At 41.7% G+C, this 21,662-nt stretch overlaps 2 protein-coding genes and 1 non-coding gene across 3 annotated transcripts; 2 read left to right on the top strand and 1 right to left on the bottom strand.

Annotated features, from left to right (window-relative positions):
• Positions 1 to 4,693: 4,693 nt before the first annotated feature.
• LOC115135688 (nucleophosmin-like) lies at positions 4,694 to 9,293 on the top strand. The gene is made up of 11 exons (XM_029670606.2): positions 4,694 to 4,831; positions 6,208 to 6,287; positions 6,408 to 6,527; positions 6,643 to 6,736; positions 6,941 to 7,047; positions 7,325 to 7,368; positions 7,449 to 7,500; positions 7,588 to 7,668; positions 7,876 to 8,007; positions 8,160 to 8,234; positions 8,493 to 9,293. The coding sequence occupies exons 1-11, from the start codon at positions 4,783 to 4,785 to the stop codon at positions 8,541 to 8,543; spliced, it is 885 nt and encodes a 294-aa protein (XP_029526466.2). The 5' UTR covers positions 4,694 to 4,782; the 3' UTR covers positions 8,544 to 9,293.
• On the top strand, positions 8,348 to 8,418 carry LOC115136546 (small nucleolar RNA SNORD61). The gene has a single exon (XR_003864655.1). It is a non-coding gene; the product is annotated as a small nucleolar RNA SNORD61 (small nucleolar RNA).
• A 1,782-nt stretch (positions 9,294 to 11,075) lies between the features above and the next one.
• On the bottom strand, positions 11,076 to 19,115 carry LOC115136428 (T-cell leukemia homeobox protein 3-like). The gene is made up of 3 exons (XM_029672006.2): positions 18,452 to 19,115; positions 15,983 to 16,220; positions 11,076 to 12,488 (listed from the first exon to the last, which is right to left on the bottom strand). The coding sequence occupies exons 1-3, from the start codon at positions 18,891 to 18,893 to the stop codon at positions 12,275 to 12,277; spliced, it is 894 nt and encodes a 297-aa protein (XP_029527866.1). The 5' UTR covers positions 18,894 to 19,115; the 3' UTR covers positions 11,076 to 12,274.
• Between the last annotated feature and the right edge of the window lie 2,547 nt (positions 19,116 to 21,662).

Raw genomic sequence — 21,662 nt, 5'->3', positions numbered from 1 at the left:
CCGAGCCTAACAGAACCACAGCCCGAACGGAAAACACTTCCACAATATGGCCGAGCCTAGCAGAACCACAGCCCGAACGGAAAACACTTCCAGAATATTGCCGAGCCTAACAGAACCCCAGCCCGAACGGCAAACACTTCCAGCTGATTGAGGAAAACGTGCCTCGGTCGACGTCTTATGTTCGGCTATTGTTTACATATTGTCCATCACGGGCAATGTCAAGAGATTGAAAATACAAGCGACAGAACTTGTGGATACCTTATCTCCACCTAGTACCGCCAAAAAGGACGAGCATCATGTACAATGGGGGAAGTAACCTCATATCATTCTATGAAACATTCTGAATTTTAGAGAATATTGCTTTTTTTTTTTACAACGACTTCTTTCAGACTGATATCATGGAGTAACCATGGTAACAGTTTGATGTTTAGGCAACCCACTATACAAGCTAACTAACTGGCAAACGTTGGACACTCACAAAGATAGCAGGTGATCCCGTCAACTATTTAGACAAACAACCAAAGAAAAACAAATGAATTCATTGTTAAGAACTGCTCAGTTTTAAAATCCTGAAGTGGTGATCTGCCTAGCCAGCTAATGATAAATGTTCAAATCCTATTTTTCAATATGTGATTTGTTTTGCAGGATGAAGCACTCTTTCCCGACTGGTGTGGAGGAAAGAAATTGTACTGTTATCTGATTAAAAACGCTAGAAATTCAGCTAGCTATTTTCTGTTCCATTTAGGCTTGCTTGCAAGCAATGCCTGGTTTTCAAACCATATGCAAAAGCTTGCTAGCCGCTCCCAATGCTTTGGGACTGTGCTTTGTCTCTTGAGTGTTCTGACTTCTGAGAAATGGTTTACCGTTTTATTGTCGCTACAACACACTACTGTCAACTTGGGGTGAAGTAGCTAGCTAACCAACAACAACTGGAATGCCACACTCAGCCTTCAAGTGCCTTTTTAAAATATGTGTTTTATTTAACCTTTAACTAGAACGAAGCCTTTAGCAACACTGCAGTCAAGTAAACAAACTCACAAATTGCTTCCTTATGTCTAAAATAGCTGGAAAACACATCAATGTTAAATTGACTACTATTTCAGACAACAAAGACTATAGCTATTATTAGACACAAAACAAAATAATATAGCTTGTGTGCCATTATTGACTGCATGCACACTCCCTGTTAACCTACAACCAAGCTTACCTTGTTCTGAGCTGAGCTGGGGCTAAGTGCTAGCAACCTCTGGCCCTGAAGATCATCCCTCCATGAAGACGCATACATTGTTGGCAAATTTTTTGTTTAGTGTTTTTGCATTTGTATAATTGTTTCTTCCTAAGTTAAAGAACAATTAGGGGCTGGTGTGTAGCGGCCATTTTGGCCTGTTTATGAGTTGTGTATACTTTCTTTCAAGGGTTATTTTTACCTGTTTTGTACACTAGAGGAAAGGGTTATCACAACATATGTTGGGGTCACTGGTCTCATGTGTGTATATAGGTAGCACATGTGACCAGGAAGGGTTATCACAGATGAGAGGAGAGCACATACAGTTGTTACTGTATCACATTGCATTAACTCCCTTATCTTACCTCATTTGCCCTCACTGTATATATACTTTTTGTTTTCTTTTGTTCTACTGTATTATTGACAATGTTTTGTTTATTCCATGTGTAACTCTGTGTTGTTGTATGTGTCGAATTGCAATGCTTTTTCTTGGCAAGGTCGCAGTTGCAAATTAGATCTTGTTCTCAACTAGCTTACCTGGTTAAATAAAGGTGAAATAAAAAAAATAAAAAAACATATATAGCTCATGGAACGCATCTCTGCACCTTTTGTATAGGAATGTGTTTTGGAGCTATTTATATACGCAATAAATGGGAACTTCGCCCCAAAAGAGTAACGTTAGGAAAGCTGTTTTTTGTGGACGCATTATGGACAGCTCTTCTATGCCAGTGGCAGTTCATAGGGAATCGCAACTACGACACCTAATGTCATAACTCAAAGTGGATAAGAAAGGTTTGCTGAAAGAGGTTCTCTTGCAAAGCAAAGACCCTTGAGCAGATTGCTGTATTGTACTCTGGGGGTTTTTCTGGACCACACGATTGTTTTACTGCATGAGCGACCTGTGTCTGCCTTAAATTATGCCGAATTTTAAAGGGCGGCTGAGCTTCCGAATTTGCCCTTGTTTTAGATTTGGTTCATTAAGAAACACTAGAGGCCATGAGTGAACTCAAAAGTGAATTAATTTCAGGGTGTAGTTTGTCGTGGATGTTCGCAGGTGGAAAGAGTTAGACTAATTATTTGGCCAATTAGCTTCAGCTGTGCATCACGTGACAAAGTATATCCCAATGAATGGACTGGAAAATTGTTATGTTTTATTCTGTAAGCACAGAATTTGTTTTATTTAGTTAACCATTATTTTACCAGGTAAGTTGACTGAGAAGACATTCTCATTTACAGCAACAAGCTGGGGAATAGTTACAGGGGAGAGGAGGGGGGATGAATAGGTGACCATGATGGTATGGGGCCAGATTGGGAATTTAGCTAGGACACTGGGGTTGACACCCCTACTCTTACAATTAATGCAATGGTATCTTTAGTGACCACAGAGAGTCAGAACACCTGTTTAACACCTGTCCCCAATCATAGCCCTGGGGCATTGGGATATGTTTTAAGACCAGAGGAAAGGGTGCCTCCTACTGGCCCTCCAACAACACTTCCAGGAGCATTTGGTCTCCCATCCAGGGACCAACCAGGACCAAATCTGCTTAGCTTCGGAAGCAAGCCATTTGCTCACATTGTTCTGCATTAGTTCAAATTGTAGTTTTATTCATGAGCGGTGTTGAATATATTTACAGAGCATGGATTTATTTGACTTATGGTGAATAGTTTTATTTAACTAGGCAAGTCAGTTAAGAACAAATTCTTATTTACAATGACTGCCAAACTCTAACCTGGACAACGCCTCCAAATCCCGGCCAGTTGTGATAGTCTTACATTTACATTTACATTTAAGTCATTTAGCAGACGCTCTTATCCAGAGCGACTTACAAATTGGTGCTTTCACCTTATGACATCCAGTGGAACAGCCACTTTACAATAGTGCATCTAGGTCTTTTAAGGGGGGGTGAGAAGGATTACTTAATCCTATCCTAGGTATTCCTTAAAGAGGTGGGGTTTCAGGTGTCTCCGGAAGGTGGTGATTGACTCCGCTGTCCTGGCGTCGTGAGGGAGTTTGTTCCACCATTGGGGGGCCAGAGCAGCGAACAGTTTTGACTGGGCTGAGCGGGAACTGTACTTCCTCAGTGGTAGGGAGGCGAGCAGGCCAGAGGTGGATGAACGCAGTGCCCTTGTTTGGGTGTAGGGCCTGATCAGAGCCTGGAGGTACTGAGGTGCCGTTCCCCTCACAGCTCCGTAGGCAAGCACCATGGTCTTGTAGCGGATGCGAGCTTCAACTGGAAGCCAGTGGAGAGAGCGGAGGAGCGGGGTGACGTGAGAGAACTTGGGAAGGTTGAACACCAGACGGGCTGCGGCGTTCTGGATGAGTTGTAGGGTTTAATGGCACAGGCAGGGAGCCCAGCCAACAGCGAGTTGCAGTAATCCAGACGGGAGATGACAAGTGCCTGGATTAGGACCTGCGCCGCTTCCTGTGTGAGGCAGGGTCGTACTCTGCGGATGTTGTAGAGCATGAACCTACAGGAACGGGCCACCGCCTTGATGTTATTTGAGAACGACAGGGTGTTGTCCAGGATCACGCCAAGGTTCTTAGCGCTCTGGGACGAGGACACAATGGAGTTGTCAACCGTGATGGCGAGATCATGGAACGGGCAGTCCTTCCCCGGGAGGAAGAGCAGCTCCGTCTTGCCGAGGTTCAGCTTGAGGTGATGATCCGTCATCCACACTGATATGTCTGCCAGACATGCAGAGATGCGATTCGCCACCTGGTCGTCAGAAGGGGGAAAGGAGAAGATTAATTGTGTGTCGTCTGCATAGCAATGATAGGAGAGACCATGTGAGGTTATGACAGAGCCAAGTGACTTGGTGTATAGCGAGAATAGGAGAGGGCCTAGAACAGAGCCCTGGGGACACCAGTGGTGAGAGCACGTGGTGAGGAGACGGATTCTCGCCACGCCACCTGGTAGGAGCGACCTGTCAGGTAGGACGCAATCCAAGCGTGGGCCGCGCCGGAGATGCCCAACTCGGAGAGGGTGGAGAGGAGGATCTGATGGTTCACAGTATCGAAGGCAGCCGATAGGTCTAGAAGGATGAGAGCAGAGGAGAGAGAGTTAGCTTTAGCAGTGCGGAGCGCCTCCGTGATACAGAGAAGAGCAGTCTCAGTTGAATGACTAGTCTTGAAACCTGACTGATTTGGATCAAGAAGGTCATTCTGAGAGAGATAGCGGGAGAGCTGGCCAAGGACGGCACGTTCAAGAGTTTTGGAGAGAAAAGAAAGAAGGGATACTGGTCTGTAGTTGTTGACATCGGAGGGATCGAGTGTAGGTTTTTTCAATCGAACCAGGGTGACACCTCTAGCACTTACACGCAATATGATTTAATTTATCCCTAATTTCCCCGTGTTTATTTTTTTTGCGTTGAAGTTCCCCAGTTTTTCACCCTACATAGTAGGTGGCAGCATGCACCTCTGTGTGTTTGCGGAATGCCATAAATACAATAGAAGAAGAAAGAAGGCGTGGCGATTGAGCCCGGGTAGTGTGTCTGCGTAGTGAGCGGGCCTGTCAGTTTTTCCATTATCTTCGAAGTGCCCTGTCTCAGCAAAGAAAATGAATGGTCTGGACGAGGAACAAATGGGACCACAAACCTTTCTCTATGGTGAGATACTCTATTTGAACTGACAATAGTTTTTCGTAATCACTTTTATTTAAATAAACATATCAGTAAGCTAACTACTGTATCGAGAAAAAAACGCTGTTCATCAGACACAAGCAACACGAGGTACATCAAGCTAATATTAGCACAATTAGATAACTTTACCACTAACGTTAGTTGTAGCTCTAATGGGGGACATGTCGGAGTTTCATCAACGTATGGCCTAAATACCATTGCATTACACTATTTGGTAATGGAACTTGCTTACCCAGTTGTCAACTCTAGTTTATCCACGAGATATCAACTTAGCTAACGTTAGCCAGCTAGCCGATAGTTAGCACATGTGAGCTAATTATAGTTGGCTGGCCATCCTAGCTAGCTAGTCAAGCATCTTGAAACCACATTTGTTGCGTTATATTTTGAAGGTCTTGGTGTCCCGGTTGATTATGTATGTGTTGTGTTAACGTTAACTGGGCCAGACTTATTTGTGATGGACATTAGCTTCTCACTGGGTACCCCTCCATGCTTATCAAATTTCTCAACACGTGCTTTAGGCTAAAGATGGCGCACAAGGCCCTCTCGATAATGTCCATGCAGCGCAACACGAATTTGTGAACATTGCCCAAATTTCTAGTGTTGGCTAAAGTTTATCTATAATTATTCCACTTCATGGAGGTAGTATATATTGAAGTGCATTGATCATGGCATGCTTTGTCAGGGGCGGCAGGGTAGCCGGAAGATTCAAACCCCCGAGCTGACAAGGTAAAAATCTGTCGTTCTGCCCCTGAACAGGCAGTTAACCCACTGACCCTAGGCCGTCATTGAAAATAAGAATTTGTTCTGAACTGACTTGCCTAGCTAAATAAAGTCAAAATAAAATTTGGGGGTAACCGTTCCAGATTGAAATTGATTGGACACGTTTTTTTTAGTTTTTTTTTACGTGGCATATGTCTTTGTCAATTGTGTAGTTGTTGCTTAAAAAATGGTTGCTTAATGGCCTGTCTACCTACCTGGTTGGCTAGTTTCATTGACATGGTGAGGGTGCACGTGCGCATTCAACCACGTGGGTTGGTGGCCCAAGTTTGCCTCACCTCAGTCTACCTTTTAAGGAGATGTCCAGAAGACCTTATTCCCTCAGGACTGGTTTGGGTGCAGGCTTTGTCTCCAGCCAAATAAGAAATCAAACTGATTTTGGAATTTTTTAAACGTGTTCTATTGGGTCTTTTTGTGTCGGCTATTTAACTGTCTCAAAAAAAGGCCTGAAACCACACTGCATCCCACAAGTTGCACACCCCAGCGTTGGACCCCTTTACTGATAGCAATGCATAATCTTCTCTTAGGCAATTTCCCCTTTTGTAATTTACCATTTTTCTCAACAGGGTGCGAGTTGAAATCTGGGAAGGATGTTGTCTTCAACCCTGAAGAGGATGACTTTGAGCACCAGCTAGACTTAAGGATGGTGAGTGTTACAGCTGTCTTTCTGCAGAATAAAATATAAATTACTTTCCAGGTATCTGTTTTTCCTCATAGGAATGAGAAACCATTTCTAAACTTGGTGTCTCTTGTTGATTGCTCTTAGCTGTGTGTGGACCTCAGCACCAAGGATGAGCTGCACATCGTGGAGGTGGAAGGACAGGACACAGAGGGTCAGAAGGTTAAGGCTGTGCTGGCTTCACTCAAACCTTCCACCCTGCCAAGTGTGAGTAGTCAGATCTAGAGTATCATCAATGCTTCTGTGCCATCCCTGAGTGAGGGATTGTGGGTGTATGGCCTGTGTAGAGTTCATGTTAAGTAACAAGTTAATTGTCTTGCAGGTGTGTCTTGGTGGGTTCGCAATCACACCCCCAGCAGTTTTCCGTCTCAAGGCTGGATCCGGGCCAATCCACATCAGTGGCCAGCATCTTGTCAGTGAGTATGACTTTGTTATAGGACAGTGTTCCCGTGGTTTCTTTAGTGATGCAATGGCATCTGTTGTCGAAGATGATATTTGTTGTGCTGATTTACTGATGCATTTTCAACACTGCTTACCAAAAGACTGAGACTGAAGATGACCATTCCCTTGTATGGAGAATGTACCTTGTCTACTCAAAGTTAACAAAATCATTCTACCAGTGATGGGGGGAGATCAGTCATTTGACGAGGATGAAGATGATGAAGAGGAAGAAGAGGTACAAACGTCCAAAAAAAGGCCTGCGTCAGCACCGGCTCTTAAATCTCAGGTTAGTCCTGACTACTGGCCTTCAAGCCGACACACTGTCTGGATAATCACTTGTCAGTGTACATGTCTGCTGCGTTACTGTTGCGTTGGCCTCTGTAGTCAAAGATGATATTTGTTGAGCTGATGATCCACTGAAGCATTTTCAACACTGCTTACCAAAAGACTGAGACTGAAGTCGGCCACTCCCATTTCTTAGAATGTTCCCAGTCTTTGCTCTTGCTACACACATCCTCACCTCCATGCCACTAACCATGTCCTTCCCTTTCTCCCCTTCACAGAAAAAGATGAAGATGGATGTTGGTGACGAGGATGACGATGAGGAGTAAGTCTGTTTGACTAAAGCACCTGCTCCTAGCTGAGGTTTTATAAAGAGTTGAATTGTAACGTGTGACTCCTCTTTAGGGATGATGATGACGAGGATGAAGAGAGTGAGGCTGAAGAATCTCCTGTTAAGGTGAGTGCATTTTTATTTAAGCCTATACTTATTTTGCCCTTGAGAAAGCATAGAAAATGTCACAAGAAACCTTGCTGTTTTTATCAGGCTAAGAAGACTCCGTCCAAACCTCAGACTCCTGCCCACGGTGGAAAGGGCTCTAAAGCCAACACACCAGCCGGAAAACAGGTTAGTCCTCTTACACATCTTTTGCCCTACTATAACTTGGCATCTCGTCGAAGATGATATTTGTTGAGCTGATGCTCTACTGATGCATTTTCAACACTGCTTACCAAAAGACTGAGACTGAAGATGGCCACTTGTGTTTCTGAGAGCATTATTGTAGTGATGCATGTTCTCATGTTACATGTCTAACAATTTGTATGGTTTTCACAGGCAAAGACCCCCGGCAGCAAGGGTGGACAGACTCCTAAAAATGGACAGACCCCCAAAGCAACTGCCAAGACCCCCAAACAAAGTCTCCATGTCTCTGAGATCAAGGTCAAGATGATGGCGACTGTGGAGAAGGTTGGTGTCTGTTGGATTATGATATAATCTGGAAATACACAGGCCTTCTTAGTGATTAGCTGATCTTATCTGATGTATGCTAAAGAACTGTTAACCGAAAGACTAGGGACACTTCTGAATATATAGACTAATGTCAAGTCTTGCTATTTCAGGGAGGGAAGTTGCCTAAACTCCAGTCCAAGTTTGAGAGCTTTGTGAGGAACAGCTTCAAAGTCACAGAAACCAAGGTATGTTAATGCTGCTCCGGGACATCATGGTGTTTGTCAAGAACACAGGTTAAATGGAATGTTTGGGAAATGAATGACCGTAGCGCTGTCAGGGAATCGAAACACCCTAAAGAGCAATGAAGACTATTTTGGTTTTGATCAGCAATGAGGAAAAACACCAATACCTCTAAGAAGTGCTGAGCTCTCATCAATTACATGTTTTCTAACAGTTGCACAGTTATGATTATGCTTTAAATATTTTCTCCGAATCTTTTTCAGACTGTAGAGGAACTGTGGCAGTGGAGACAAACTGTTGAAGACAGCAAATAACTTTTCTTAAACTATTTTTAGTTTGATTACTTCAGCCATCTCATCAACCCCCCCGCCTGCCTACTCTGCCCTCTCTTGGCCCTTCCCATGTCTGAGTCAATGCTCTGTTACTCTACACTGCTGCAGCATTTCATGTCCAGTGTCCTGCTAGGGTGGAGCTAATGGCACTGAGCCCCATCACCCCTGGCCCTACCAGCAATCACCCTCTCCAAGAGGACGGGAGGGGTGGTACTATTCCAGCTTTCATGTGGACGGACCTGGGGAAAGCCATTTTCAACTTTGCATTTTGTAAATGTGTAAATTAAATCCTTGCTACTGTGTTGTACGTAGCATTCTGAAGTTTGTCAGAACTGTCCCTGGCATTTTGGAAGATATCTGTTCATGTTTGTTTCATTTTGAATTATTTAAATGATGGGTGAAGTGAAATGGCAAGTGTTGTCATCCATAAGCTGTTGAATTTGTCGAAGCTTGTCTTTCCCTTCCAGGTGGTAGGCTCTAAGGTCTGAGACATTAACTTTTGCCAAGCATTGTATTGAACGGTTTTAAGAAATTCTCACGTTTATAATTTTTGCAGTAAGGGTAGAGTGAAGCAGCTAGTTCCCTGGTGACATGAATGTCATTTTGAAAGTAAAAATATTCCTGTTTTATTAGACCTGCATCTCATCTCTGTTTTAATTGTTATACATGACGTATATGATCAGTTCTCCATCCACAGAAATATTCTGATCCACAATTAAACGTTCTGGGGAAGATTGTCTCTAAGCTTTGTTATTGATGGTAGAATTTCAGTGTGAAGCCTTTACATGAGCCTCTGCAGGACATTTTACCCCATAATAAAGACCCCGAGGTATGAACTACATTGTTACATGAAATTATGAAGGTATTTTGAGGGTGTACTTTTGGTCTACTCTGCTAAATAGGTGTGAACATGAAATAAACGTAGATGTCTGGTAGACATCTGCTTTGCTGTTGGCCCACTGTCTTAGACTATGAGACAGCACTGTTACTCCTTCCTTGTGCAGACCTGCACGCTCCATGACCTGTCCATTGTTGACAACTCCATAATGCTACGATGCAATGTGAACTGCACTGTTAAGGGCTTGTAAAGTAAGCATTTCCTGGTAAGGTCTACTCTTGTATTCGGTGCATGTGACAATTGAAGTTTGCATTGATTCACAGAAATGCAATCTATACTTTTGCATCTCGGGCTGCGCTCTCATATCTGCCTTCTACCAGGTGACATGGAAAGGCCAGTGTCCATACCTTGCCCTCTCGCTGTATACATGATTTCTCATCGAGGTTCACTTAAAAGTTACTCTAAAATGTTGGGTTGACTAATCTTAAATAAGCCATTACCCCCTCCCCCCTACTGACAGCTAATGGAAGCTTGTGTGCTACAAGGGAGGGTAAAGAAGACAAGCATGACCCTATTGGAGCATTTCTAACCTATTGATCTATGGGCAACGGGGTTGATGTGTAATGCTTAACACAATGTATGCTACCCAACTTGAATGTTTCAACATTTACACAAACTGAGGGACATAACTTCATGGACTCACACCCTAAGTATGGTTTTATCCCTGTTCAAAGTATCTGACAGGGAGACCCATTCTCCACTGCATCACTCTGACAAATACAAGACACCAGCCAGTAAACCAACTACCACTATGCATCTTCTGTATTGCTTTGGTCCCAAATAAGGTGGACAGACTCAAGTCAGTAGGTTTGGAATGTCACCCAATCTCATTCCCCTATGAGTCACTATAGACTCCGGCCAGCAGAGGGGGCTGGTGTATAAGTAAGCCCTTTCCTGACAGCCTTGGTTGTGTTGCATCCCTGAGGGGTGATCTCATCTCATCCTCCCAGATCTGGAGCAGGTCCAGGAGGTCAGGAGACTTCCTGTATCAATTATCCTGAGCAGAGAGGCTTTATTAATGGCTGCTCTCCCTAATGGCCTCTCAGACTATCAGGAAGCGGGTTCGTCCTCTTGCACCATCACGTCTGCTCAGCTCTAGTGTGTATGAGTATGAATAGGCCTATCTAAATAGCTGTTGGTGATTCTGCAGCTTTATATGGCGATGCTGAGATATCTTTTGTGATGTCACATTCTTCACCACATTCATAATGGACACAGCACTGAGACCTATCAATCTCCCCCCAGGTCAGCTGAATGTGAGTCAACAGCACTCAGTGAGTGGGGGGGGCTTTTTATGGTCTCTGTGGATCTCCCCCTGTAAGTGCCTTAGATCTGTCGTAGGCTAAATCCTCCCAGGTCAATGTGTTTGTGTGCGAGAGAACGTTAGTGGTATCGATCTTTCTGCTGCTGTTTTTGTTTGCATTGTATTTGAGTGTAACGAGCATGTTCTGCAGACATTCCACTTTCTATGTAAACAATAAAGTAGCTATGGAGACCAACAGAAGGGCATTGAAAAATAAGGAGTGATTCAAAGCTAAAACAAGAGAATGCTTTTTTTTTTATTATTATTAGGTTTTGTTTAGTTATTTACATATTTGTCAAATATGATACACGGGGAGAGATGCTGTTATCATCCATCTATTTCACCGCGTCAAATATTCTCAGATGACTCATACAACAAAGTCCTTTACACCACATTTGAACGAAGTCAACCAGACTCTCCACCTCTCAGGTCTGATATACCACCCTCATGCACCACACTTCCCAGTGAATGGGTCCAGCCTGGCATGAATAAAACAACACTATAAATAATTAGCTTCCTCTTTTACTGGATTTGCTTCTTGTCCCACTGGCACATGTTATTATTCTAAAATAGCCCTTGAGCTGTGTATTAACCCTTCAATGAGTTACATATATATATATATATATATAGAAAAAAAGTAGATGTCTTGCTTGTGTTCTGGGTGGCTCCTGTTTGAAGAGGTAGCAGTTGTCTGGTTTGTCCAGACATCACTAAACACTTGCCCAATAGAACAGCAAGCAGTTGATTCTACAATATCTCACTTGTGGCTATCTGGTTTTATAGTTTGCCTTCTTATTCAAATGTAATTATTCACCCTAATTGAGCTTCAGAGTGTTAATAGATTGGAATCAAAGCGTGTAATACATTCAGTGGCTTTTTAGGATCAGTGTTTGCCTAAGTCCGTCTCCCCCCAGTACAAAAAACATCCTGCTAACCAGCAGTCTAAAGAGGAAACAATTAGATGGAATTCAAGATGGAAAATGAGAGGATGATGAGAATGATTCCATGCAACAACGACATTTTATATATTCTCAGAACATTAGTGTATTCTCTCTCTGTTTCCCATCCATTTCTTATCCTTTGCAGACTGGTCGGCTCTGAGATGCAGGGGCACAGAGCTGATAGTGTAACTGTAGTGGTGAAGGAACAGATGGGACGTGGGAGAAACAGATGAGCCAATCTCTGCTGTGTCAGTCAGTCAATATGTCAGTTTGGAATTATAGGGCTGGCTCAGTGACGTGTGTCACGTACATCGCCACAGCTCATAGGCTACCACCCAGGATGCGTCTGACACAAAGGACCCAGCAAACATTCTGCATGTCCAGATCATATCAGGGTACTTAGGAACTGGAGTTTTTGCTTAATCTTCAGACTCCCTCAGACACAATTTGGCTATGTTCTGGATGGACAATAATAAATCATTCATTTCAATTTGCTCACGGATCACCTTTGTGCAGTTTCTTAGATATCAGTCCGAGTGTGTAATGTCCAGAGGGCCCCACCCTGTCCCTGTCACACTAGAGCGGTGACACGGCCCATCTTTGCTGCTTCCTCAGAGGCCCACGGCTGCAGGTTCTGCAGGGCGAACAGGGAGGAGTTGTGGATGCAGAGTGGATCGGACGGAACCGAGTCACTCAAGGACTTCTGGAAGGCATCATGCTGCAGCTGGATCATCAGCCGATTGGCCTGCTGCCGCTCCGCCTCCCTCTCCTCAGCTGTCTGTCGCCTGGCAACGAAGACAGGGCGGGTAGGGAGAGGACAGGGACAGAACAGACATAGACAGGACACTTATTAAGATCCACTGTCAGAGGAATTGGTTACACAGACAGAAAATGTGATGCACCCAGAGACATCGAGGCCAACATCAGAACAGGGACACTGATGACGACCACCTGTCAGCAGCTATCACATGGTTGATTCAGTAGAGCAGGAGAGACACCACACTGGCATGAGCCATAATGAACCATGGGAGAAACCAGAGAGGACACTGACCTATGTTGCCAAACAGAACATGATTGCACATTATTGCACTCAAGATGGAGCAACTCTTGCAGATAATATAGATAACAGAACCTTCTGTGTACATTTTATATTTTGCAGACACCACTATAAGAAATATTATTATTATTCATTCTAAAAATAGTAACGTGTTGATTATTTGCAAACGTGTCAAATTGTTCATTTATTATTCGTATTTGACCTTTGACAAAATAATTTTTATACACTAACTCTATTTAATCAATGTACCAATTCAGCTTCAGGAAGAAGCATAGCACAATTACAGCAGCCATGAAGGTTTTAAATGATATCACTGAAGCCCTTGACAAAAAACAGCACTGTGTTTCACTTTTTATTGATCTCTCTAAGGATTTTGATACAGTTGATCATGCTATACTGAGGCAGAGATTGTCGAGCGTAGGTCAGTTGCATGGTTTGCTAACTATCTGTCTGACAGAACTCAGTTCACTCAAATTGATGGGTTCAAGTCTGTTAAATTGTCTGTCTGTAATGGTGTGCCCATGGCTCTGTACTTGGGCCCCTCTTATTCACTATTTATATAAATAATTTAGACAAAAATTTGCAAAATGCGCAACTTCACTTTTATACTGATGATACTGTTATTTATTGTTGTGCCTCGTCTCTCACAAAAGCTTTACAGAACATGCAAACTGCTTTTTATACTGTTCAACATACCTTGTGTCAATTGAAGCTTATCCTCAATACTGACAAAACTAAACTAACTGTGTTTTCTAAAGCAAGAATAAACCTCTGAACCTTTCACCTATTACTACCTGTCAGGGCAATGAGATTGAGGTTGTAACCTCATATAAATATCTTGGAATTTTAATTGATGACTGCCTCTCTTTTAAATTGCATATTCAACAAATTACAAAAAGATTTAAGCTGAAGTTGGGATTTTATTTTAGGAATGAGGCCTGTTGTTCATTTGAAGCCAGAAAGAGGTTAGTATCAGCTACATTTATGCCTTTACTAGACTATGGGGATATTTTATATATGAATGCTTCCACTCAGTGTTTGAGATCAATTGACACCGTTTACCATGGAGCATTGAGATTTATTTGAAACTGCAAAACCCTTACGCACCACTGCACTTTATATACAACAATTGGATGGCCTTCTTTAGTCAATCATAGGCTCAGTCACTGGAATACTTTATTTACAAAGCCATTTTGGGTTTACTACCATTTTATTTGGGCATTTTTATTGTTCAGAAATGTGGTGGGTACTCTCTTCGTTCGCAGGACTTTATCCTGCTAAGTGTTCGAAATGTCCGAACTGAATTTGGTAAAAGGGCTTTTATGTACTCTGCGCCATAGACTTCGAAAAGTTTTTAAATACTTTCAAACTGGAGGAACTTGCCTCGATTAGTGTTTTTAAATCATTGATGAATGATTTTGAGGCTGATTCCCTGACCTGTCAATGTTTTTAATTAGCTGTTTTATGATTTTGTTATACTCTTGTGATTATTATTATTATTTTTACTATATTACCTGTAGTTTTTCTACAGGTACTACTAGATTACCTGATTTCCTGTAGTTGTTGTCTGTTTGTAATTGTGTAATGACTTGGTGCTGCCTATCTTTTTTTATTTGTATTTATTTATTTCACCTTAATTTAACCAGGTAAGCTAGTTGAGAACAAGTTCTCATTTGCAACTGGGACCTGGCCAAGATAAAGCATAGCAATTGGCCAGGACGCTCTTGAAAAAGACATTTCAAATCTCAATGAGCCCTTCCAGGTTAAATAAAGATTAAATATATAAAAATGGCAACATGTGGAATTGCAGGAAATTATTGAAAAACTGCAGCCTTTTCTCTCAGTGTCATGGCAAAATGTGTAAAATAACATGAGATCAGCTATAAAACAAATCTTTCTGTTTGCCCCTTAGCAAAGTGTGTAGAATTTTGGAAAGTTAGCTGTCCCTCCCTTCTCTCAGACCTTGCGGAAATTGCCGGTACACAGCTGATATTACCAAAGTTGTAGGCTAGTTGTACACTTTTTGGCTATTTAACCTATGGTTTTCTTCGTCAAATAAATGAAGATATTTGTGTCAACATAGCTCACATATATTTAGCCTAGTCCTACATAATAATAAGCTAATTCATTTTTGTTATGAGTCAAATGATAAGCCTACTTCAGTAGGCACATCTTAATACTGACCCAATCCAACACATATGACACCAGAGCCATGCCTGTGCAATACTCATAAAGCTAGCTCTTTCAAACTAACTCTCTTAACACTGTTTATTGTACTCAGGCTTATTGCTCCAAGAATGCTCCTTCGTGATATAACATCACAATTTATTTTGTGTCCCTACATTACATTTGATTGTGTGGGTGTGCAAGTGATCCACTTAATACTTTATAGGTTAAGCTATTACATCTGAATGTTTTATCTCCAAAACTGTCAAGCCATGTTTTACATATGTTACAAGATCTTTGATCCAAACACTGTGCAATATTACTGATACTCTATAGAGCTGAGTGAACGGTGTTAGGAAAACCATAATCCATGAACTGTCCCTAGACTTGTGTCCTGACTGCAGAGCGGAGTGGGCAAACTATGGTCCGTGGGCCAGATCCGGCCCACAAGCTCATTCAATCTGGCCCGCTCGAGGTTTGAGTAAAGAAAATATGCCATGTTGGGTTAGAAAAACACTCCCGGCCACTCTTCAACGTCTAAAACTAAATAGAAAGCATGGAGAAATTATAACAGACTTTTATACATTCTAATGACTGCCCTTTTTCTGGCACGCAAATTGATTTTGACAAACAGTGCGGTCCTCTGTTGAATTTCGAAATCTCAATGTGGCCCTTGAGCCCAAAAGTTTGCCCAGCCCTGCTGTCGAGGGTCATGGTTGTGTTTGTGAGCTGTCCAGTAACATAAAGCGGAGTGAATATGCCTGTTAGGATTTGCGCACCTGAGTTATTGGGTACCCATTAGCATTGATGCACAATTAGCTTGGGACCTAACACACCTCTATAACATGTATTAGAAGTCAAAGTTACTGCGGATATTGCTTTCAAGCCATCATTTATAAAATTGAAAATTAACATCAGAAAGTAGTAACTGATTATATGTTTCTCTGCTGACCACTCTAGAGTAAATGTAGACTAGATCCTCATCTTTCTCCAGAGAAAGCACTCAGAAAACAACTCATCTTTCCCCTCCTACCCCTCTCCAGCCCAGTGTCTCACCTCCACTTGGTCCTGCGGTTCTGGAACCAGGTCTTGACCTGTGCGTCGGTCATCTTGAGGGTCTTGGCGAGAGCGGCCCGTTCAGCGCTGGCCAGGTACTTCTGTCTATGAAAGCGTTTCTCCAGCTCACAGATCTGCACCCGGGAGAAAGATGTCCGCGGCTTCTTCCTCTTCGGAGGGGTGCGGTTCTGATAGGGGTGACCAATCCGCCGGGTCACTGTGAATGGCGTCAGTGCAGCTGTGTGTGTGTGTGTGTGTGTGTGTGTGTGTGTGTGTGTGTGTGTGTGTGTGTGTGTGTGTGTGTGAGAGAGACATTGGACAAACAAAGAAAGCAGGTCATGAACAGGTTCACAAGATCTTATGTTGTGTTCAATTTGTTGTGGACATTGTAGTCCGCATGGGAATCTCTAAATTGATACTATAATCAAAAGAAATGTACAAGCTCATTGGTTTGACCTATATACCACCCTTCCCTCTGTCTCATAGAGGTGGAATGTTGGAGTACAGCTGAATCTGTTTTATAGCTGTTTTATGGGTCTTTAGAGGCCAATTTTTTTCAATGAGTAATTCTAATCTAATTCTAATCAACGCAAAATCCAAGTTGAGCATATGTTTAAATTATTCTTATTTATTTTGAAACATGGCAAAATGATCAATTCAGTGTTAGTCCATGGTTAGTTGATAAAAGTACTGCTCAAAAGATCGTTGTATTATATTTCCTCTGACACAGTGGGTTATTGCCTAGTAGTAGCAGACATTGCTGTAATAGTGCTGTAATAGTGCTGTAATAGTGCTGTATATTCAGGAAAATAAAGATGTGTTGACAGTCAATAATGCTGATGATGTCGATGAAAAGAGGTTGAGTGTTTTTCCCCATTCAATTCTGATGTGGAGAGTTTCTTCCTTCTGTCACAAAACACTGACAGGCAATCATCTATAACCCTTCTGCAATATTAATGACACTTTACATAGTGCCCCCCGGAAGATAAACAAAGGTTCTGATACATGTTATAGGACATCCACTAAGACAGACTGAGAAAAATGATTTACGTTACAGATGGAGAGGTTTCCTATTTTACTTTTTTTCCTGAAGTGTCCGATTTACAATTATTTTATTACAACGTGACAATGGCAAACAGTAGGCCTACCATAAGTATTGGCCAATTATCTCATTTCTGTCAATATAGGAATAGCTTAGTAACTTTCAAGTATTTTCTACTGTTAATTCATCTAGATGTTCCATGTAAACATTTCGTTTGAATAAATAGAAACAGAAAGGCTTTACCCCTTCTAGTACCCCAAATTGTGGTTTAAAATAGTGCCATAACTGTATATGTTTTGTGGAAATAATAATAATAAGAATTATTATTAATAATTATAGGCCACATTTATGTAATAATAACAATAATAATAATCATCATCATAATACACTTAGCATTATAATATGTCCCGTTTAGGAAGACACACACACACACAGGATTCAAAATCCAAGCAAAAACTGTTCCTTCAGTAGTAACAAAATTAGGTCGAGTTGCTAAAGACAAGTGATGTAGCTAATACCCTACGAAGAAGTCTGAAACACTTGTGCAACGTATCTGAGCACTTTCGATAACAGCACACCCCTCCTATTGATCTAAATCGAAATATCAATTTCACATTTGGATAAAATGTGTTTATTTTCATAAACGGTTCTAAATTGATGAAAATGTAAATAGTTATAGTTTAATGCGAGTATACAGTTTTGGTCTTCCGGTGAAATAGGCCTGTGTTTATTTATTAGAATAACACGGGTTGCATTTTTATATTTGTGATCAGTTCATATTTTCTTGTTCAATTGTGTGGTAAAACCTGCATGAAAAGTGTGCTTATTGTTATATTGACATAGTTTTAATGGTGCAACTTGCAAAGTATCGTTGTGCCCAACGCATCGCTTTGAGAGAACGAACCTAACTCGGGTAGTATTTCTACCGCATGTTTTCAAGTTGTTTTCAAGTTAGTCTTTCGCCTTTGAGTTAGGCTAAACCTTACTTTGAAATATGAAATAATATAGTATAATGAATAATTCAGTGTTCCCTTATTTGGATCTGTTTGCATTTTCTTTGCATGCTATGTTCTTGTTGAATTGATTTATATCCGTGTTTTCCCTCAATAGAAAGCTTTCAGAATTAGGCTACAATTCAAGTTAATCTGGTGACCTGATTCGACTAGTCCTGTATAATTTATTTGTGGAACTGGGTAAATCCATGTAAACTCCACGAGTGAAACAAAAATTCCCCTTTGAAAAATAATAGGCTAAAACTTATGAAAACACTGAATTTACCGAGTTGAAATGGAAATGACCACAGCCTGGTGATGATCAGGTCTGCTGCAGTACATCCCAACTATGTGATTGTAGGGCCGGTAGCCCCAGTCCCAGATTAAGCCGCCCCTGGACTAAAATAGCCTACACATTGAATGGAGATAGTTTACCTGCGAATCTTTCCTTTGCGAATCTTTGGCTGCTCTCCATCCAGGGGAAGCTGATGCTGCCTAGCCCTGGTACCGCGCTGGCTATAGGAGGAGGCACTGCGGCGGCCAGCGGCCTGTGCGCCGGGACTCGTATCACCCCTCCTGGGGTGAAAGTCAAGTTCACTCCGTATGCACTTGATTCCTCGTATGATGATGCGATTCCATGGAAAGAACCGGAAAGCGAAGTGAAGGGCGCTGCACTGGCTCCACTTGGACTAACGAGGTGGTAACTTCCTCCACTTGTGAAGTTCCCAGTATCCGAACCACTCCGGGCGGTGTTCTGTGAACCGTCCTGGTCGGTACCACTGAGAATCTGGTCAATGCCGAAACTAATAGGTTCATGCTGGGGAGGTTGTGAGGGCTGATTTACGCCGCTGGGGCTTGAGCTTGGCGCCCGCTCCATTCTCGCTCCCAAAACCTTTCCAGTACCTTTACGCAGTCCTCGGACAGAGCCGATGTTGCATAAGGTTATGATGTAGCCTACGAGTAAAAATGTGTTATGTTGAGTTAAGCATCCAGCTCTTTCCCGATTAAATCTCGTTTTGGATAGTTTGCGTTCTATGGCTTTCTATGGCAGCGAGTTTTCCACCATCCTTCGCGGCTCTGACGGATCCGTCCATTTGCGATTTGCTGATGTTTGGCACACTGACTTTGCAGGGCAATCGCAGTTCGGATCAATTCTATTTCGCCCACTACACCCCCCGAACGCAATAGTGTTTCCTCTGTCCCTCTTCCGATTGGTTAGAGTAGCTTTCCTGCACCTTATTGGTTGAAGTTTTAACTTTAATTTGCTGAATTGAATGGGAGCTGAGGGAACATTCCAAAGTGACATCATTTCTTAAAAAGCGCTCATTGCGGCGGATTCATTATTATGTTGGCTGTAGGCCTATTGTCTACCACCAATGGTGTGTTGTTATAGTCCATCATAACCACGGATTATGAAAAAAGGGAATGCTTTCAGAGATTTAATGACAATGCTTTGATAGGCTTAATGATTAGCATGCATATTCCAATTTAGCGTATTTCTACATCAGTGGCAACCCAATGGGCACAGACAACATTTCAACTTCTAGTTTTGATTTACATTTGGTTGAGTTGTCAACTAACATGAATTCAAAGTGAAATCAACAAAATACGTCAGCATGTCATTGGATTCAGAAAAAAATACTAAATGTCTTTAAAGATGACTAAGCAGAAATCGCTCCACCATTTCCTTGTTGCTACAATTCTAATACTTCGCTTAATTTCAGTTTATGTAACAAAACAAGCAAGTGTAGTGTAGAGAATAATTGTACCATCTAAACCACTGTGAAATATATTTTCCATAAACAAAAATATTGTATTTTCAGCTGTTTGAAGCTGGTATACAAAACCAAAAGTGTACATAGAACATGTCTACCACATTTTAGACGTGCTTTCAACGAGAATGACAGATCTATAACACACAGTCTATGCGAATTAGGTTGGTTCATTCAAAAAGTTAAACATTGAAGCTTTAAATGGATGACTTTCTCAAGTCCAATCAGTTTTCCACGTTAATTCAATGTCATCACATTGCATTTTTTTTGTTAAACTGACGTGGAAACAACGTTGATTCAATGTCATCACATTTCATTTTATTTGTTAAACTGACGTGGAAACAACGTTGATTCAACCCGTTTTTGCGCAGTGGAAATGAGGGAACTGAGACTTGCAGAACTCCTCATCAACAGCCACTCATTTGTTGATTTTGGACGCAACCATAGACTTTTCACCGGGGCTGAGGTCAACTTGATTCAATTCAGAGTGGAAGTTCGATGGTTTTCATACAACGAAAATGAACTGATTTGATTTACTATAAAACATTAAGCTCTATTATTATTATTATTATTGCTATTATTATTACTATTATCATCATCCTATTAGGATGTTATTAATTATATACATAGCGTAGAATATTGATTCGATGAAGAGCTGAGATGGTTTTCACGTGCCTTATACGGTTGATCTGAAGATGGGATATCATAGGCCTATTTTGTAAAAAAAATATATATATATATATGTATATGTTTCATTCACTTAAACTGTCGAATCATATCAGTCGTGAATTTGAGCTTTGATCTATAGCCTAATAGTAGATCAGCTGCTTCTAGATTTTAAACTCCATGCACTCCAACGAAGTAGCTGGTCGTTTCAATGCTAAATATTAGCCTGAAGGGCACGGGCCTATTTACTATTCTATAAGCCATGATTTCTTTTTGTTTTCAAAAGGCATGTTTTTCAGATTCAGTGAAAACAACTAGCTTATTAAAAATCACACGCATCGCAATGGTTTATTATGCCAATGTTTCAGGTTAGGATATAAGCTAAAATTAGACCTGGTATTTGTTCAATTTGATGAATTGAAAATATTGCCATTATTAGGCCTATTAGTTCGTTATACGAATTCATGTTAAACAGGGCTCAAATTCAGTTTTTAAAGATTTTGTGGGGTTACTTTGTGCTGGCGGTCAAGAGTGGCACGGGGACACCGTTTATTTATACCGGAGGAAAACAGTTTCCACTCCACGCGCTAACTGAACGGGGAGCGCCAGGACACCGGATCTGCTGACATGGGATCTAAGTGGTTCCTTGTAATCTGCCGCGTAAAAGCGATTATGCTCCTAGGGCCTGGCCACCGCGTTTGATTAGCTTCAGGGGATTCAAGCTGACCGAGGAAAAATCCGTTTACTTTGAAGTAGTTGATATTTTAATAGACCATTAGTGAGTGCTGATGCTAGGAAGCACCATTCCACTGAGACCTGCGCTCAGCCAGTGGCTGAGGACACTTACGTCATCCCATGGCGCTTAGTGGTGAACATGGATAACCCTTCACCGCCAGCCCAGAGCCCTCTCTGACCCTTGCTTAATGTGCATGTTTAAAGCATTTTCATCTATTGTGTCTAATGCATATTGCATAACCCCCAATTATTTTTATTTTATTTATTAAAAAACGTAAAATACTGCACTCATTCGCCATCCTCATCACCATCCCCATTAGACCTATGCTTACTATTGGGGCATTGACAACGACCAGAAGACATGAAGAAAACTGAAGGACTAGGAAAAAGCATGCCATATTCTGTATACTCGACCATTGATCTCAAATCCCGGAGTAAAATTTGTCAGTCTGCCTGCACACCGCAGAAGGCGC

This window comes from Oncorhynchus nerka, linkage group LG10 (assembly GCF_034236695.1).
Source record: "Oncorhynchus nerka isolate Pitt River linkage group LG10, Oner_Uvic_2.0, whole genome shotgun sequence".
Classification (NCBI taxonomy): Eukaryota; Metazoa; Chordata; class Actinopteri; order Salmoniformes; family Salmonidae; genus Oncorhynchus; species Oncorhynchus nerka.
The sequence above is the reverse complement of the archived record's forward strand: the minus strand, read 5'-3'. Positions and strand labels throughout refer to the sequence as shown.

Bases quoted from the DNA above. Each gene is read 5' to 3' on its own strand.
- LOC115135688 (XM_029670606.2), top strand. From the start codon at position 4,783: ATGAATGGTCTGGACGAGGAACAAATGGGACCACAAACCTTTCTCTAT. The intron at 6,288-6,407 runs GTGAGTGTTACA...GATTGCTCTTAG, and splicing joins ACCAGCTAGACTTAAGGATG to CTGTGTGTGGACCTCAGCAC. The intron at 6,737-6,940 runs GTGAGTATGACT...TCATTCTACCAG, and splicing joins CAGTGGCCAGCATCTTGTCA to TGATGGGGGGAGATCAGTCA.
- LOC115136428 (XM_029672006.2), bottom strand. From the start codon at position 18,893: ATGGAGCGGGCGCCAAGCTCAAGCCCCAGCGGCGTAAATCAGCCCTCA. The intron at 16,221-18,451 runs GTAAACTATCTC...ACACACACACAG, and splicing joins CGCAAAGGAAAGATTCGCAG to CTGCACTGACGCCATTCACA. The intron at 12,489-15,982 runs GTGAGACACTGG...CTTCGTTGCCAG, and splicing joins AACCGCAGGACCAAGTGGAG to GCGACAGACAGCTGAGGAGA.